This window comes from Halichoerus grypus, chromosome 10 (genome assembly GCF_964656455.1).
Source record: "Halichoerus grypus chromosome 10, mHalGry1.hap1.1, whole genome shotgun sequence".
Taxonomy (NCBI): Eukaryota; Metazoa; Chordata; class Mammalia; order Carnivora; family Phocidae; genus Halichoerus; species Halichoerus grypus.
Genome location: NC_135721.1, coordinates 57629507 through 57649621, shown reverse-complemented (window position 1 = coordinate 57649621; position 20115 = coordinate 57629507). Strand labels below are relative to the sequence as shown.

The 20115-nt window shown below is 35.9% G+C and overlaps 1 protein-coding gene and 1 pseudogene across 10 annotated transcripts in view; one reads left to right on the top strand and one right to left on the bottom strand.

The window, feature by feature from the left end:
- The window catches only part of EHBP1 (EH domain binding protein 1), a 416635-nt gene that overhangs the window by 202040 nt on the left and 194480 nt on the right, over positions 1–20115 (top strand). For all 10 annotated transcript variants that reach the window (XM_078056492.1, XM_078056493.1, XM_078056491.1 and 7 more), the window contains 2 exons: positions 1978–2159; positions 4686–4825. In XM_078056492.1, the coding sequence (XP_077912618.1) occupies positions 1978–2159; positions 4686–4825 (322 nt within the window). The remainder of the gene's footprint in view (positions 1–1977; positions 2160–4685; positions 4826–20115) is intronic.
- Positions 9742–10836, bottom strand: LOC118552175 (glyceraldehyde-3-phosphate dehydrogenase pseudogene; annotated as a pseudogene).

Below are 20115 nucleotides of genomic sequence, written 5' to 3'. Positions count from 1 at the left end.
CATCAAAACTCTAGATTTTGTAGGAATTATCCTTAAATTGGGCTTTCAAAATTATGCTCATTTCCAAGTTATCTTAATTTTTATAGTTTATTTGCTTATAAAATTAAATAATTATTACTAAAGGATCAGTGTCATACTTTGTGAAACAGATTTGTTTAACAAAATCTGAAAATAATATGTGGTGGTTTGTATGTCATGCTTCCAAAACAGAGGCTTTAAATCCTATATTATAAGTTGTTAGCTATTCTAAAGGTACAATAAGAGATTATTGTTCATATCAGTGTAATAAATTGATACTACCTGATCATACTTTTTCATTTTGCACATTGTCAGAACCTTGGACCTTAATCTTATTCTTTGATTGACAGTAGCGACCAGGGAAAGAACATGTATTGTTTGGGATAGTCACATCTGTTCAACTTGATTCAGTTGAGGGTATTTGCATATTCTTAAGTATTTCTTCTGAGAGGGCTTAAATCCTTCTCAAGTGCTTGATGCATTTTTGAAATTCATTCATAAGGTATCTACATGCATTAATAGTTCTGTATAATATTGCTGTGCATAATCTGACAGATAAGACCACATTTTAAAACAAGGTATTCTTTAGGGATGCTACATTACATTTTTACTTGTCCTGCTGGCAGAAATGTCAGTTTTTTCTAAAAGGCTGGTTTAATGTTTTGATTAAATTAGTGATCTTTATTTTAGGCAGGTTTGTCAATCATAAGACAAATAAAGATTTATTAAATAATAATTCAAAGGTTAATGGTAGTTTTTCCTGCCTTGGTTGGAAAATTGAATAATTTTATAGAAAACCATTGTAGAGCTTAAATGGATTTCTGATTAGTCTCCTTATTTTATACGGAAGGTTAGTGAGGCTCAAGTTTACTCACTCAAGGTCACACAGCTTGAAAATTAGGCCTTATTTTAGATCTGAACTCCCAGACCAGTAGATCCTAAGGAATGCTGGTATATGACTTCTGGTTTACATCAGTGATGGCATATGACCTCTCATTTACATTATTTACAAATTATCTTCATCTAAAATGTCCCCTTGCCATTAGAACACATAGTCAGGGATTATGTCTTAATCGTCATCATCTCTCTCCTGAATCAACAATGTGTCTTATACATAGTTAATGCCTAAGCATTATTTTGCTGTTTTGTTTTCATTGTTCTCCTAGGCTATTATTCTGTAAGGAATAATTTTGAAACGAGATAGCTTATTACTAGAATGTTAAGTACCCTTGATAGCTAATAGGTTTCCTTTTGTATTCATTTCTGAGGAATTGGTAATAGCTGTGTGGAGGACTGTGCGACCTGCTGGAGTCAGTTGGCAGAGTCTGCCACAGACGTGGCCTCAGAGAGACCAGCGGTTTCTCCCTTGATGAATGTGACCTGAGGGGAAGGAAAGAGAACTGTAGAGTGGAGTGATCAGAAAAGCCCCTGCGAAGAAATAAGGCTCAAATTAGAGGATAAATAGAACTCAGATCCTGTAGGTAAAAATGAGGTTAGAATGCCATAGAGGCTGGGAATTCCATAAAAAATTGGAAGCATTCAAAAAGGAGAAATATCATTAGGTTACATTAAATAGAATGAAAGGAAGGAGAACAGTTGTTGAGTACTTTTGATGCCTATCTCTGTGCTAGATCCTCTTTTTAGAGGAACTCTGGACACTTTCTGTCCTAGTTTGCATTCCTTGCTTTTTCTTTCCTGAGATATTTAGGGTTGTTTTAGTTTATCTTTATTTCTGCCTGGGCCAGCTCTCTCCAGTTTTTAAAGATATAAAAGTTATATCTTATTTAAAGATATAAAAGTTATAACTTCATCACAATTTTATTTCAATATTGTGTTACAGGAATTCATTAGGGAAGGAAATTTCAACTGTTATTTAATCATATTATTAAAATGCTATTTTAAAATACTTGGCTGTAAAATAAATAACTCCCAAATTCCGAATTATTTTTTATCTTCCAGGAATCCCCTTCTGGTCGAAGGAAAGCTCTTGCTACTAGCAGCATCAACATGAAACAGTATGCAAGCCCTATGCCAACTCAGACTGATGTCAAGTTAAAATTCAAGCCATTGTCTAAAAAAGTCGTATCTGCCACTCTCCAGTTTTCATTATCTTGCATTTTCCTTCGGGAAGGAAAAGCCACGTAAGTTTCTTTTGTCAAGAAGACAAGCTGCTTCTGAGTGTATTTTAAAACTGTATGTCAACAGCTTTTGACTCAGTAGACTGGCAACAGTGGAGAATATCCTACTGCATACCAGTCATTCTTGCCATTCTTTGCTTCAGAGGCTGAATTAAATGAACTCCTTGTTATTTATAGTCTCTTGACTCTAGAGGATGAACAGTAATATAAAAGTGACTATAGCAAGTTCCAAATTTTAAATTGTATGTTATAGGGTATCATACATGATTGTTTTGTATTTCATTGTCTTCAGTGTAAGTAATTGTACTCTGAAGTACAGACAGTTAATTTGTAGAGCTGTTCGATGAAGCTGAGATAGAAGAGTAACGCAAAATGAAAATTTTAGGATAAGAGGAATAAAAGAACTAAAGGAACTTTCCCCAATTCATGTTCTTTGGCCCAGCCTTCTAAAAATTGTAGAGCAAAGTACAATTTGCTATAATTATTCATTTCAAAAATCACTTCTTAAGCACTGAATAGGGGTTGCACGAAGGTAGTTCCTGCACCAGTTTTGGTCTCCTAAGGGTAAACACACCTGGAGCAGGAAAAAAAGTAACATGCACTATGGTTGTTGCATACAGTCAAGTCAAGCATGAGTGCATGTTGGGGGTATAATGAAAGGGTTAGTGCCTGCTTGGAGAAGATCAGGAAGGCAAGAAATGGAAATTCTAAGCTTAGACTTAAAAAGTGAGAGGAAGAAGCTAGCTATGAACATTTCAATCCAATCTAAATCATAGATGTAAATGTATTTGAGCCAGTGGAATGTGTTTACTATAATTGACCATGTTCACTTAACTGATTAGACTGGCTTCTGTGCGTCAGTCAAAATGAGATTTGGCACTCATCTACAGGGCAGCAAATGACTTGATAGATAACGGTAAGCCTCATCTCTGGAAAGTTGGCTTTTGAGTGAGTGTAGTAACAGAGAGACAGTACAGAACGGAAGCAATCAGTCTTTCATCTCAGCACCTTAAATTTTAGTCTTAAATACTGAGAAATTAAAAATAAAGACCTTACCCTGAAGTTAAAGCCAAAATGAAAGGAAAGGAAACAGGAAGAAGAGAGAAAACAAAATCAGAGAAGATCCTTTGTGGACTCTTTTCCACTGGGCAGCGTCTGTAAGTGAATCAGCACTATCCACGGGAGAATCTGGGTGAGAGGAATTCAGTTGAACCAAATGTCTCAATTCCAGTGGAAAATTCTCTCAAAACACCCTAAACTCCCTCTCTACCTCCACACTCCTTGCTTCCTAAACTTTGACAGAGAAAATTGTTCAAGGCTAAAATCCAAAATATGAGGAAATTAAAGAAGTAAAATTAAGCAAGTTAACATTTCAAGAATAATGTTGTATCTTGAAATTATCCCCCATTGGTAGGTGAGCAATTTGTAAGGCATTCCTATAAGGTAATACAACTTTTTTTGTTTATGCAGACTTTGTGTCACTACATTTATTTTTAAAAGGGGAAATGATTTGGTTAACTCTAAACTTACGTGAGAGAAAATGCAAAGAATTTCAAAAGCCTGTTTAGTCTGCGAAGTTGTACTATATTTAGGAGATAAGTGAATATTAATGAACATTTCTTTACAAAAGAGTTTTCTTGTTGTTTTTTATTTTATTGTGGTAAGAACATGAGAAACGGCATCTTAATTTGGCTTTCTGAATTTTAAGGAAGTATATCAGATTGAAATTTAGTTTGTATATAATATATTAGAAATGTGTTTTATTCACTGTAGTTTATTTGAAATTTAAGGTGAAAATAATAGAGAAAACTTAAATTATTTGATGTTTAGAATACTTAAAATATATTTAAAATACTTCAAAATAAAGACATTTTTACATTTTATCAAATATATGGTATTTAACTTATAATTAACCCGGGTCATTTTTCATCTTGTAATTTTTAAAAATGCTAGACTTGAAGGTGTTTTTTTCTGTTGCAGTAGTTCCTTAACTTTTGGGGAGTTATGGCCCCTTTGAGAAAAATGCACATTTAAACAAGATTTAAATATAATTTACAGGGGTTTACCATTTCTTTTTCTTCCTCTTCACCAAACCAAAAGGGTTCATGGATTTCAGATTAAGAATTTCTATTCTAATTTATTTTGAAAGTTTGAACTTTTAAAGTCTAGATCTCATTGATTTGCAAACTGTCTCACTGTTTTATGAAACAAGTTTTTATTTCCAGGTTTAATGATTAGGAAACCACATTTTAATCCTATGAAGAAAATTTTAGTCTTCCACAGATCTGCAGCACAGAGTTAAACTAACTCCTAACAAGTTAGTTTTTAATCCAGTTTGCTTTTTACTATTTAAATATACCATTTAAAAATTAATGAATAGGAGTATTTAGATTTTTCAGTAGTCTTGGGCAACTGTTTAAAAAGGCTCATTAACATATAGAAAGAAGGAATATATTATTATTTTCTTAAGCAGTCTTTTTTCAATGTCATTTCATGAGCTGTGTATTAAATTTTAAATCATTCATGTAGGGATGAAGACATGCAAAGTTTGGCTAGTTTGATGAGTATGAAGCAGGCTGACATTGGCAATTTAGATGACTTTGAAGAAGATAATGAAGAAGATGATGAGAACCGAGTGAACCAAGAAGAAAAGGCAGCAAAAATTACAGGTTGGTTTTATTAGCACTAAGCTAGAAGTTTATCTTTTTTTTTTTTTTTTTGCAAAGTTGAAAACTCATTCTATCTATAAGATAACCCATCCACCTACTCCCCTCCCCTCTAGAACCCTCAGTTTGTTTCTCAGAGTCCATAGTCTCTCATGGTTTGTTTTCCCCTCCGATTCCCCCCCCTTCATTTTTCCCTTCCTACTATCTTCTTTTTTTTTTTTAACATATAAGGTATTATTTGTTTTAGAGGTACAGGTCCATGATTCAACGGTCTTACACAATTCACAGCACTCACCATAGTCCATACCCTTCACAATGTCTATCACCCAGCCACCCCATCCCTCCCTCCCCCCACCACTCCAGCAACCCTCAGTTTGTTTCCTGAGATTAAGAATTCCTCATATCATATGAGATCATATGATACATGTCTTTCTCTGATTGACTTACTCGCTTAGCATAATATCCTCTAGTTCTATCCATGTCATGGCAAATGACAAGATTTCGGGTTTTTTGATGGCTGCATAATATTCCATTGTGTGTGTTTGTGTGTGTATATATATATATACACACATACACCACATCTTCTTTATCCATTCATCTGCTGATGGACATCTTGGCTCGAATTTCCATAGTTCGGCTATTGTGGACATTGCTGCTATAAACATTGGGGTGCACGTACCCCTTCGGATCACTACATTTATTCTTATTCTTTTTGTATAGCTCATCTGTGAAAGAGAATTTCAATGCTAAATTCTTTAGTGCATAAAAATTAATTTTCTAATAGTTTCATTATGGATTGTAATTTGATCATTTTGCCGCATTTAATGCCTCTTGCCCAGAAATTTTGCCTGATGCTAATATTTGTAAGTCATGCTTTTTTTATATTTGTCTTTTCCTGGTGTATTTATCACTTTCTTTTTATTTTACTGCATTAAGTACTTCTCTTATAAACAGTATTTGGTTTATCTGTCTTTATATTCTTTGCCCTTAATACCTTAATAGTTATATTTTTTGATAACTGCATACTTAATTTCACTTACATTACTTTATTTATACTTTTATTTGGGAATTTTCATACTATTTTTTTCCCATCCACCCCTTAAATTTTGCCATTCTCAAATGTCCTTTATTTAAGCATTTTTTAATAGAGTAATTTGGAAGTTATACATTCTGTTTTCATTTTAGTATACTATCCTCTAAGATAAATAAGCCAGATGAATAAATAAATGAACCTATATTTCTCTACTAACATTAAAAATAAAACAGGGGCACCTAGCTGGCTCATTTAGTAGAGCGTGTTACTCTTGATCTCGGGGTTATGAGTTCGAGCCCCATGTTGCATGTAGAGATTACTTAAAAATAAAGTCTTTAAAAAATAAATAAATGAATGAAACAGAATGTGTTGACTTACCTCTTGTAAGATGAGAGATTCAATATTATTTTCTCTTTATTTAAACCCCTCCCTCTAGCCTTTCCTGGCTATTATTTTTATTTCAATAATATTTTGGCGTTTTTTTCAGTAATATATGCAGACATCTGTATTATGTTTACAATTGATGTCAGCAACAACTATAAAATACTTTTGAAAAATGCCATGTCTTACCTATCTTTGAGTTCTTTGTTTTATTTGGCTAGCTGAAGTACTTCAGGAAGGATAAGTTAGTAACCTTCCTCTACCACCACCAGTGACTTTTTACCTATCTTTCAAATTTTAATTTTATTGACACATACTCTTGGAAACCTTTCATGCCCACTTAAGCTTGACCATTCCAGCCCCAGTGCCACTGTTGTACTATTTACAAATGCAGGCATTTTCTTACAGCATGAGTGTTTATAACTGCAGAGGGATATATTTTGATCTTTTAATTGGAGAATATGGTTTGTTCTTTGTAGGCTTTTTGTTAAAACTAAATCTCAATTAGACACTAGTACCATAAGTAGGAATTTAAAAAACCCACTTATTTTTATAGCTGTTTTGAGCAGTGTTGTACTGTTTTGATCACAGCCGTGGGGAAAAAAAAAGGTGATAACAATATGTCAGAAGTTTTATGCTGGTATTGAAAGGAAAAGAAAGGACATTATTTTTGATAGATATAATGAAAATATTCAGTAATAATTAGATTTTATAACTAAACCCTTATCTTAGTCTGTTTGGGCTGCTATAACAAAATACCATAGATGGGTACCTTATAAACAACAGAAATTTATTTCTTACAGTTCTGGAGGCTGGAAGTCTGTGATCAAGGTGCCATCACAGTTGGATGAGGGCCCTCTTCTGGGTCACAGACTTCTCATTGTATTCCTCACGTGGTGGAAGGGGGCAAGGGATCTCTTTGGGGCCCCTTTTAGAAGGGCATTAATCTTATTCATGAAGGCTCTGCCCTCATGACCTAATCCTCTCCCAAAGGTCCCACCTCCTAATACCATCACACTGGGAATTAAGATTTCAACATATGAATTTTGGGGGGACACAAACATTTCAACCATAGTCACCTTTATTGCCTAAATCATACACGTACACCTTATTTTCTAAAATTCTTGTAGGAGGAATAACTTTCTTTTAGATAGCCTAAAATTCTCTAACCATAATCAAAGAAGTTGTTTTAATGCAACTTGTGATGATGCAAGATTTCTTTGGAATTTTACTATTTTGTGTTATTATTTATTTATGTATTTCTTTTCCCCATTTTCTGAAATTCCTTCAAGGTAGAGACTACGTTCTAATCATTTTTTCATCACTAGCTTCTGGCACATTGTTTGGAACATATTGAGAATTTAAGATGTGTTAACTGAAAGGCCATAAATCAATGAGGGGACTTCCATCTTCTGTTATAGCCCATACTGATCACTCTGGCTTATTATCTTGTTCCATTTATTTGACCTTTACTCATTTATTCAGGGTAGAGTGGTCCCATTTTATGGAAGGCATGTGATCTGGAGGAGACATAATTCAAACCTTAAATAATTCAAGACTAGTTTTCCAAAAGTAATGAATGCAAAATGTGTGTTGAGGGAGCAGGGTAGGTGGGGACAGTGGTGATTAGATGCATGCTCTTAAGTTAATCCACAGTCATTGTAGCATATTTTTGCTTTGATGTTACTTTTTTTCTCTATTATATTTCCAGCGTACAGTCACTTAAATTAATAGCACCAACTGCATGTTATGGCAGTTGTTTGGCTTCCTTAGTTGCATTTTTTAGCACATGTAAATTCCATTCCAAACTTATTATCTTTCAGGAATTTTTTTTAGCACCAACACTACCACTCTAAAAATGTTTTGGTAAAGTAGTTTTAAGATAGTTAAAAATATATTAAAATTTAACAACAGTAATGTTAAAGCAATAGGTTAAGACTAAATAAAATGAATGCATTTTATAAACATGGTACAAATAAAGTATGGTGGGTATTTTTATTTACCAGTTAAAGTGGCAGTAATTTAAACACCGCTTATATTTGCTCTTCCTTGCAGTTTTGAAATTGCTGACAGAATGTTTATGGAGGAAGGAATCATTATCTTAAATTTTGCCTCTATTATATCTTTATACTGCAATGTAAATGCATAAAATGCAATCACATATCAATAAAAATTATATGGATATATTGTTTCCTCAACTAAGCTGCAAACTTCTTGGGGGAACAGACTGTTACAATTATTTTGTGATACCTTAGATTGATACCTAGAGGTTATTCGTTTAGTCAGTGATTTCTTATGGAATATTGCTGTTAGAGCAATAGTAATTAACAAATATTATCTTCTGAAATTACAGTCTTTGCTATAAGGTAAATATAAATTCATGATATCTATACTTGGATTGATCAAAAATCCCTACCCTGTTCTGTCTGAGACAAAATTCACTATTAACTGGAAACATATTTTGGAACTGGATCTTAAACAGAAACCTTTTATTGATACTGTTATGTACAGGTGCATTCTACTAAGAGGTGTAGCACCAGTAAATGGGCAAGGAAATTTTGAATTACAATTAGAAGAATCACTGAAATATAGAGGGAATAATAGACCTTGGAGATGGAGAAACAAAGCCTATTAATGGGAAAGTTTATTATAGCCAGTATTAGAAAACATATATGGTTTTAAAACAATCAGCAACCTCAGAATGTGTGAACCACTATATGGCAATATGACCATCTTTGGGATTCCTGTTGAATTTCTGAATACGTATCAATAAGAAGAGAAAAAGATTCCTCCATAAATAACAATGTCCTGTTGAATACAGCTCAGAAAGTCAGGTTCAACTGAAGCAGTTTATAGCAAAGCATCATTGGAGAAACGCAGACATTATGAAATACCAGAAAGATACCAGGATACTCAAAACTGTTGCAAAGATAACCAAGGATTCTACTTAGGTTCAACCAGACATTTAGACTTATGTGACCTACTCAGGTCACATAAGCCAAACTAAGCATTAGATTCACTTAGAAGGATATTGGAAACACAGAAACACAGCAGCATGCCAGCAGAGCATTCTTTTTTCCCTGGAGTCCTCACAGCATCCCAGGTGCTATTTTTTGACCTCTATCTCCACATAACAGCTTGGGTACAAGGAGGCGAGATCCACATAGGTAGAAAGAAGCAGGGGTTGCCTAGGTTTAGAATCTATGCTGCCCAAGAGCTGGTATCTTTTGAAACAGTTTAACAAGTGTAGTTTCCAGGGTCTCTGTAATGGAAATGCCTAGTTATAAGATTCCACAGTCAGAAAAGCCCAAAACTGTGGCCTTCCATCAGATATATAGTCCATCCAGATGTGGTTTATAAAGTAAGATTCTTTTTTTTTTTGGCTCTGTACAGTATACTTTATTGATGGTACATGACAAGGTAGGGCTCCCCAAGCCCCTCCCCTTCTTCAGGGGGTCTGGGATGGAAACAGTGGAGGTCGGGAGATTCTCAGTGTTTTGGGGGATAAGTTGGGGCAGGGACTCCCCAGCAACTGAGGGCCTCTCTCTTCCTCTTGCTCTCGCTGGGGCTGGTGGTCCAGGGGGCTCTTACTCCTTGGAGGCCATGTGGACTATAAGGTCCCCCACCCGGTTGCTATAGCCAAATTCATTGTCATACCAGGAAATGAGCTTGACAAAGTGGTCATTGAGAGCAATGCCAGCCCCGGCACTGAAGGTGGAGGAGTGGGTGTCACTGTTAAAGTCACAGGAGACAACCTGGTCCTCAGTGTACCCCAGGATCCCTTGAGGGGGCCCTCTGATGCCTGCTTCACCACCTTCTTGATGTCATCGTATTTGGCAGCTTTCTCCAGGTGGCAGGTCAGATCCACGATGGACACGTTGGGGGTGGGGACACGGAAGGCCATGCCAGTGAGCTTCCCGTTCAGCTCAGGGATGACCTTGCCCACAGCCTTGGCAGTGCCAGTGGAAGCAGGGATGATGTTCTGGGCAGCCCCTCGGCCGTCGTGCCACAGCTTCCCAGAGGGGCCATCCACGGTCTTCTGGTGGCAGTGATGGCATGGACGGTGGTCATGAGTCCCTCCACGATGCTGAAGTTGTCATGGATGACCTTGGCCAGAGGAGCCAAGCAGTTGGTGCAGGAGGCATTGCTGACAATCTTGAGAGAGTTGTCATACTTCTCGTGGTTCACACCCATCACAAACATGGGGGCATCGGTAGAAGGAGCAGAGGTGATGACCCTCTTGGCCCTGCCCTTCAAGTGAGCCCCAGCCTTCTCCATGGTGATGAAGACCGCAGTGGACTCCACAACATACTCAGCACCAGCATCACCCCATTTGATGTTGGCGGGATCTCGCTCCTGGAAGATGGAGATGGACTTTCCATTGATGACAAGCTTCCCATTCTCAGCCTTGACTGTGCCATGGAATTTGCCATGGGTGGAATCATACTGGAACATGTAGACCATGTAGCTGAGGTCATTGAAGGGGTCATTGATGGCGACAATATCCACTTTGCCAGAGTTAAAAGCAGCTCTGGTGACCAGGGCGCCCAATACAGCCAAATCCTTTCACTCCGACCTTCACCATCGGGTCTCAGGGACGCGACTGGTACTGCACCAGAAGATGCGGCTGTCTGTCGGTCGAACAGGGAGGAGCAGAGAGCCAAGATTCATTTTTACCATAAGCACTATTGTCTGGTGTTTATTAATCCCTTTCCTATAGTTTATAAAGTTAATTTGGGAGGAGGAAGAGTGACATATTGGCTAACTTCAGAGAATATAATTGTAAGCATAGATGGTAGTAGAGGAGATAACAGTTCATATTTGAAGAGCTCAAGTTGAGTATGGGATGCCTTAGCCCTCTGACATTACATGTCCTGCTCACTAGGACGATGAATGGGGAAAAATAGGTCTTCTCTCAGAATGAACTTGGGACTCTGGTCAGAGAATAATACATCCATTAATTTGCTTCTGGTTTTTACCTGGCCATTTACTCTCCAGTACCTAGGATACTAATGAACAAAATCATAGGTTTGCTGTGGGCTATGTAACATAATAGAATAAAAATGGCCACCTATTTTGGGAATTCTTTGCAAAGGATAAGAATTTCTGGAATACTGCATCTATTACTTAGTTATTAAGGTTGGAAAACAGGGTAAAATCAGAGAGCTGGGGACATTTATGATCCCTTGATCTAAAAAGTTGGTAAGGTTTCACAACTATCTCCTCTTTAAAGGAATCTGAGACCCTAGAAAGAGAGACCGAAGACAGTAAGAATATCTCCTCCTAGTGTTTAGAATTCAAATATGTAAACTCAGAGACCAGAAGTGGCAGAAGATACAGATTACAAATTCATCCTCCTTTTTGTGTCACTCTTAAACCTTAATTAATGTTGCTTTGTTTGTACTAATGACAACTGAACATTCTTTAGGCCTCCCTGCCTCCCTAGGAAACTCCAGGAGAATTCTGGTGATACTGAGAGCCCATCTGACAGGGCCAAAATGGGAGTAAGAGCTCTGAAGAAAAAGTTAGAAGCTCTCCAGTATTTAGGGGAGGAGCCAGAAAACATGAATATTCTAAGTACTGATATGCATTCTCTGAGGATTTGTCCTAGGAATGCGAGGTTGGTTTAACCATAGTAACAGAATAAAGGAGAAAAACCATATAATTATCTCAATAGATATATAAAGGAGTGTTTGACAAAATTCAGTACCAAGTTTCTCAGCAAGATTTCAATGTAAGGGAATTTCTTCATTTTGAGAAAGAACATCTATGAAAAGCTACAGCTAATATCATATGTAATGGTAAAATACTGATTACTTTTCTCCTAAGATTGGGAATGAGGCAAAAATGTTTGCTTTCACCACTTGTGTTTAACATGATACTGGAGATCCTAGCAAGATCACAGGATACAAGATTAATATAGAAAAATCTGTATTTTTATATATGAACAACAAACATTTGGGAAATGAAATTAACCAAATAATTCCATTTAAAAATTATATAGATATTTAGAAATAAATTTAACAAAAGATGTAGAAAAACCTCTACATTGAAAGCTGTAATACAATATTGAAGGTAATTACAGAAACCCTTAATAAATGGAGAAATGATCTACGTTCATAGATGAGAAGACTCAATATTGTTAAGATTTCAGTCCTCCCCAAGTCAATCTATAGAATCAACTTAGTGCCAATCATAATCCTAGCAGGCTTTTAAAAAAGAAAAAAGAAATTGAAAAGCTGACTCCAAAATATATTTGGAAATGCAAAGGACCTGAATAACAATACAATTTTGAAAAAGAACAGCATCATAATATTAATACTACTTGATGGCAAGATTTACTATGAAGATAATAATCAGTATAGTGTGGTATTAGCATAGGACAGTAGAACAAAAGAGAAAGTTCTGAAATAGACCCAAACTTACTTGGTCAATTAATTTTCAACAAAGGTGCAGCATAATTCAGTGAGGAAAGGAAAGTCTTTTCAACAGATTATTTTGACATACCCAGATGTCCGTGTGGAAAAGATGAGCTTCAATTCCTACCTTTCAGGATATACAAACATTAATTCAAGGTTGATCATAGACCTAAATGTAAAAGCTAAAACAATAAAGCTTCTGGGGAGAAAAAAGAAAAAAAAGAACAATGTATTTGTGACCTGAGGGCAGGCAGAGGGTTCATACATAAGACATAGGTGAGTAAACATGAAAGAAAATTTTGATAAATTAAACTTCATCAAAATTAAAAACTTATGCTCATCAAAATAGATAATTGAGGAAATATAGGGTATGTTATAGGCTAGAAGAAAATATTCACCAAGTAGATATCTGACACGTCTTTCATTCAGAATAGATTTTTTTAAATGTCTGACATCTCAATAGTGAAAACACAACCCTATTTAAAAAAAAAATTTTTTAAGATTTTATTTTAAGTAATCTCTACACCCAACATGGGGCTCGAATTTGCATGCTCTACTGACTGAGCCAGGCAGGCGCTCCAACCCTATTTTTTAAGAAAATGGGCAAGAAATTGAATATGTGGTCCCCAAAGAAAGCTATATCACTGGCCAATAATCACATGAAAATGTTCTCAGCATCACTTGTGATTAGGGAAAAGCAGTTTAAAATCACAATGAGATTATAATTCCACATCCATTAGAATGGTTATAATTTAAGACTGGCAATACTAAATATTGGCAAATGCACTAACTCTCATCCATTATTGGTAGAGTGTAAGTGAATGGTACGATCACTTGGGGAATTTCTTATAACACTAAACATATACTACCTCTGACCCAGCAATACCACTCCTTAATATTTATCCAAAAGAAATGAAAACACATGTCCACAAAAAGATTTGTACAAAAATACTTATAGCATTTTTCTTCATAATAGCCCTAAACTGGAAACAGCTTCAGTGTACATCAATAGGGCAGTGGCAAAATAAACTGTAGTACAGTTGACCCTTGAACAACATGGGGGTGAGGGGTGTCAACTCCTGGGATAGTCGAAAATCCATTTGTAACTTTTGACTCCCCATAAACTTAACTACTAATAGCCTACTGTTAACCAAAGGCCTTACTGATAACATAAACAGTTGATTAACACTTGTTTTATGTGTATTATATACGTATTCTTACAATAAAGTAAGCTAGAGAAAAGAAAATACTAGGAAAGTCATAAGGAAAATACATTTATTTATAGGACTGTACTGTATGTATCGAAAAAAATCTAGTGTAAGTGGACCTGCACAGTTCAAACTCATGTTGCTCAAGGGTCACCTGTATATTCATGAATGGAATGCCCTTCAATAAAAATGAACAGTTGTTATGTTCAACATCATGGATGTATTTCAAAACCATTATGCTAACTGCAAGAAGTCCATTTATGTGAAGTTCTAGAAGAGGCAAAACCAATCCTGTGTGATGGTGATAGCCTGTGGGTTTGGGGATTGATTGAAAAGAGACATGAGAAAACTCAAGGGAGTGATGCAAATGTTCTGGATCTTGGGTTACATAGGTGTATACATTTATCAAAATTCATTGAATTATACAATTTAAGGTTTGTGCCTTTCACATATGGGTATATGTAAAATATTGGAAGGTAATGTAAAAATTACAGTAAGTATGTTAGATTAGTAAGAACATAAATGCTTTCCAACTTTCTGATTTATTGATCGGTGTGGTAGCTAGTCTCCACAGATTGTCTCCCAGTGAACCATGCTTCCTATTATTCATTCCCTTTGGTAGTCCTCTCGTACATCTGGGCTAGCCCTGTAAATTACTTTTAACTATAGAATTGGGTGTGGAAGTGACACTTTGTAACTTCTGAAGCTAAGTCATCAAGTGCCTCTTATCATCTACCTGGCCCTCTTATACAGCATGCTCAGGGGAAAGCCAGCTGCCATGTAAAAAAGTCCAGCCACCCTGAGATTGCTATGCTGAGAAGAACTCCAAACTAGCTATGTGAACTGGACACTTTGGGAGAGAGTTATGCCTGGCCAACCTCCACTTGTTCCTGCTTTCTCAACTGAAATACCAAACATGCAAGTGAAGAAGACATTTTGGATGTCCAGCCCAGTTCAAGCGCTCATATGACTTCAGCCCCAGCCACCATCTAACTGTAATGAACCACCCAGCTGAGTCCAGTCAACCCATAGAAGTGTGAGAGATAGTAATTTATTGTTTTAAGCCACCAAATTTTGGGGAGATGGCTTAAACTGTAACACTTCCATAGGTAAATGAAATATGGATAGATATATGTATAGATACATAGAAAGACATATAGATAAACACATAGATTAAAAATACTATTTCTATAGTTAAAAAATATAGATATTTTTGGGGCGCCTGGGTGGCTCAGATGGTTAAGCGTCTGCCTTCGGCTCAGGGTCCTGGGATCGAGTCCCACATCGGGCTCCCTGCTAGGCGGGGAGCCTGCTTCCCCCTCTGCCTCTGCCTCTCTCTCTCTCTCTCTCTGGCTCTCATGAATAAATAAATAAAACATTTAAAAAAATAAAAATAAAAAATATAGATATTTCTGCCTCTACAAATATGCTGCCAATTATTATGACTCATTCAGTTCATTCATTCATTCATTTACAACGTGCGTTAAGTCCCAGCCATGCTAAAAACTGCTGTTTCAGAGATGAAAGATGAACATGACATAGATATACAGCTACTTAATTCCATTTTTTGTATAAGTGTTTGAGGGGAATGTCTCAGGTCATTAGGGTGAAAATACCCAGTAGTCAAGCTACATATCTGAGGATTATCTGCATTTCTGTCTTAGGTTAAGCCAGGAGAGTAGATGAATTCTTCCAGGAAGAGCAAAGTTAGGACTTATGATGGAGTTCTAGGGAATGTTAATATTTAAGAGGTAGAGGGATGAATAGTTATCATGAAATGAGACTAAGACAGAACTATCAAAGAGATAGGAGAACCAGGCGGTACTATTGTCCTGGAAGGGGCAAAAGAATTTCAAGGAAGGAAGGGCTAATTACATTTATTCATACAGAGGTCAAGTATGGTAAGAGCTGAAAGGTATCTAGTATACTTGCCATCTAGACTACAATGGTGACCTCAGTGAGAGCAGTTTTGGTAAGGGGCCTGGATAAAGGTGGAAATAAAAACAGTGCAGTGAGTTGAAGGATAAATAGTAGGTGAGAAATTGTGGACTACTATGTTTTAAAGTTGTTTTCTTGTGAGGATTAAGAGAGTCTGGCCAAACTAGAAAGGGCTGATGGTTGAGAGACTTTTTAAAAAAAATTGGGAGCAACTTGATCATATTAATAAGCCACTAAGGTTTACTAATTAATTAAGAGGGAGGTGTCGAGTTCCTGGGAACAGACTACTCAATGTCTACTTTTCTGCTTGAAGTAGCCCCTTCTTTCCCCATTGTGATGTACCATGGGATTAAAAATCAAAGTATTAAATCCATTAGTTGTATCCATAAATCAAATGTTTATGGACCTGAGCCTGTGAGAAAAGTGACATCTTTTGAACCTTGATCTCTGCCAGGAAGTTGAAAAGTTACTATCTTAGACCATCTTAAAATGAGGTAGACCTGTACTGAATCTTGTTATGCTTTAGAGAGAACAGTGGAGGATGCTGCAAGATTTGCAGATATGTTCTAGCTCTAGGCAGTTTATTTTTTTCTTTTTTTAACTCAGCTACAGACTTTCTCAAAAGGAAAACATCACCTACTCTTAAGGCCACCACCCAACCACCTTTTTTTGTTCAATGTGATAATCTCTTGTGGTCAATTTCTATCTTCTTTTCCCTTCCTAACAGTAAAGGAGAGTCTCAAATTACTTGACCCTTTGCTTTGATTGCCTGCCCCTAATTTAGTTTTCCTTCTTATTCTCACCAGTGTGAAGCAAGTCCAGACTAACACACTGTTGCTATGACTAAGTTTTACACTACAAGTTTATTGCTCAATTTGAGTAGCACTGGGGTAGAAATTTGTTCTATTACATAGCATTCTTAGCATTTTTCAAATGTGTAAATATTTGGTGAAACAAGACTATAATAAGTAATATAGTATTATATAAATATATTGGGTCAGGAAGGGTTTTGGTCAAGGTAGTATACTACTGAGAAAGTTTCCCATTTAAAATAATTCTGGGAATAAATTTTTGTTCTAAATCTTTTAAATTTTTAACTTTTTTCTGATTATGTATTATAAAACACATTGGCTGTAGGAAATTAAAAAAAAAAACAGAAAAGTGTTTTTTAAAATTTATTTATTTATTTTTGTTTTGGAGAGGGAGAGGGAGAGAGAGAATCTTAAGCAGGCGTCACGCCCAGTGCAGAGCCTGATGTAGGGCTCAGTCTCACAACCCTGAGCTCATGACCTTAGCTGAAATCAAGAGTCAGACACAACCGACTGAGCCACCCAGGTGCCCTGAAAAGTGCTTTTTTAAAGGGAGAAATACATAACAAAATTGTGTATTTTAAGCTCCAGACCAGTATCTGTGGTGTTGAATTATTTCCATGGGAAGTTTCACAGGCACCTGTAACTTGGTATGTTCTGAACCATGCCCCCCTCACAGTGGTAGAATACTATCCACACAGTCACCCAAGACAGAGTTGACATTTGTCCTAGATTCCTTTCCCTATCCCTCATGTCAAATTAACCACCAAATCTTTATTCTTAATTTATTCTTTAATTAGCAAATATTGATTGATTGCCTCCTTTCGTGGAGTGGTGATGCTGACCTACTCATCTTCTTGCTTCCTGTACTGTTTTTTTCCAAATGCTGCCACCATGTTGCTGCTGGAGTGATGTTTCTAAAATATACATTTTGATTTTTCAGTGGATTCCCATAGTTCTCATTCTTTGGTTTGATCACAGTAATCTTTAGAATAGGACATTTGCCAACCTCATCTCATTCCATTTTCCACCTCTGGCATCTTAAACCCCAAACAACTTGCAGTTATTCAAATGTGTCTTGTTCTCATTTGTCTCCCTTTTGTCCTGTAGAATGTTCTCCATTTCTTCTCTTATAATAATAATAATAATGATAATAATGTCCGTTTGTCTTGTATTAGCTCAAATTTAAATAAGTTCAGAAGGCCTTCCTGACCTTAGATTGAGCTATATGCCTCTCTTCCAGTTTCATATGGCCTATAATGCATATCTCAATCATAATACTTATCACAGTTATCATATACTATATAATGCTTCACTTGTCTATCCCACAAAAATATAAAGCCATGAGGGCAGGTACTACGAAAGATATATAACAAGTATTTGATAAATATTTATTAAATAGGTAAATGGTATTTCTTTGGAGGTTGCCTCTTATTATGATTTGAATTAACATTTATTTGCATACCAAATAGAGGAAGTATTGGTATAGCTAATCAGAATTACCTTTCACTTTGTTAATATGAATGAAAGTTCTAGAAGCAGAAGTTCTAGGAGGAACATAAAGATTTATTTAAGCTATGGATAAATAGGAAAACTAGGATAAGAAGGAAAACTGTCATCAGTAACAGAATGAGAAGAAGAAATTATTTTGGGTTAATGAGGAAATGGTCTTTAGTGATATTAGATGTCACTAAAGGCAGGATGAGGGGGAAGAAACATTCTAAACATTCAGAAAAATCAGTGTAAATAATTTAATCATGTGATGGAGTCATCTTGATAGTATTTAAAGAAATGCCCTGGGGTGCCTGGGTTGCTCAGTCGGTTAAGCGTCTGCCTTCTGCTTTTGGGTCATGGTCTTGGATTCCTGGGATCAAGCCTCACGCCAGGCTCCCTGCTCAGTAAGGAGTCTGCTTCTCCCTCTCTCTCTGCCCCTCCCTCCTGCTCGTGCTCTCTCTCTGTCTCTCCTCTCAAGTGAATAAATAAAATCTTAAAAAAAAAATGCCCATTGTACCTAAAATTCCATGGAAAAATATTAATGTTTTGAAGGTAAGGACCAAGTCTAATATTTCTTCAATATTCCCTATGCTACTCATTATAGAAGATATTTTTAAAAATGATTGATTTCTACCTTCATTGAATATAAAATAATTAAAATGTGTTAGCTATATAAAGAAAACAGATCTTTGAGCATTATTTTCGAGTTTTTAACCTAGGGGCACGTAGGTGGCTCAGTTGGTTGAGTGGCGACTCTTGGTTTTGGCTGGGGTGGTGATCTCAGGGTTATAAGATCAAGCCCCAGGTAGGCCTCCATGCTCAGTGGGGAGTCTGCTTCAGATTCTCTCTCTGTCCCTTTGCTGCCCCCCAACTTACACGCATACACTCTCTAAAATAAGTAAATAAATCTTTTTAAAAAATAAAGTTTTTTAACCTAGTAATTGCACATCTGGGAAATATAGTGCAAATAAATGATACTAATATACATGATAAAATGTGGATATTAGTACTAATATCTCAAGATATTTATGGGAATTAATACTGGTATGTGAAGCCCTTCCCACTGCTTAATAAATGTTAGCTGCTGTTGTTAATATTTCTTTTTTCATGCTTTCAAAGTTAAAAATCATTTGCAGATTTTTAATAATATGTAACTAGTAATAAATGAAAAAAAGTCAGTCGTGCACTGGTAATCACTTAACACTGATCCTCTACTCCATTGTATTTCCTTAAAAATTACAAAGTTATAACTAGTGAGAGTAAAGGATCTAGTTTATGGATGAGCTCTATCTTAATGAGGAGTTTACTAGGTTGAGTGAGAGTGGGGTTTAAAACTGTTGGCAGAATAAAATGAAAGAAGACATTTTATAAAGTCTGACTATTCAGCTCTTACTATTCAAAATCACACGAAGAGTTCAGTTGGTATTGTGTTTACTCCTTATGCTCCATGGTTTACTTGACTATCTCAAGCAATTTTATTCATGCAAAATATATTTCTCATCAAGACAAAAGAACTGAATAAGTTTATCAAATTTATATATATATTTAGCTCAAAGATCTGTAAAGTAACACTAGTATTTCTGACCACCTAATATTCTAGTAGTCATTTATTTAGTCTGTTTCAATATTAATTTGTATTTTTATAGAATGTAAATTCCAGGAGGACAGTACCACATATGTTTTTTTCATCTTTGTGTCCCAAGGATAAGACTTGGCACAGAGTGATAAATATTTATTCAACAACAAATGAATGGATGAAGGCAACCTTATTACAACTGTGTATTCTGTGATTTAGTTCAAATAAAATTTAGAATGTGTACTTAGAATCACAGTGTTAAAGAACACCATTTTTAAAGCTGAATTTACAACTCTTTTCTATTTTTAACCATTTTTTTTTCTTTCCCACTGAATAATCTGGATCTGTCCTAATACCTAAACTATTCCCAGGTTGTAACTTTGGAAATAGCAGGGATTAACTAGAATACCCTAGTAGGCTTTTATTATTTTTTTC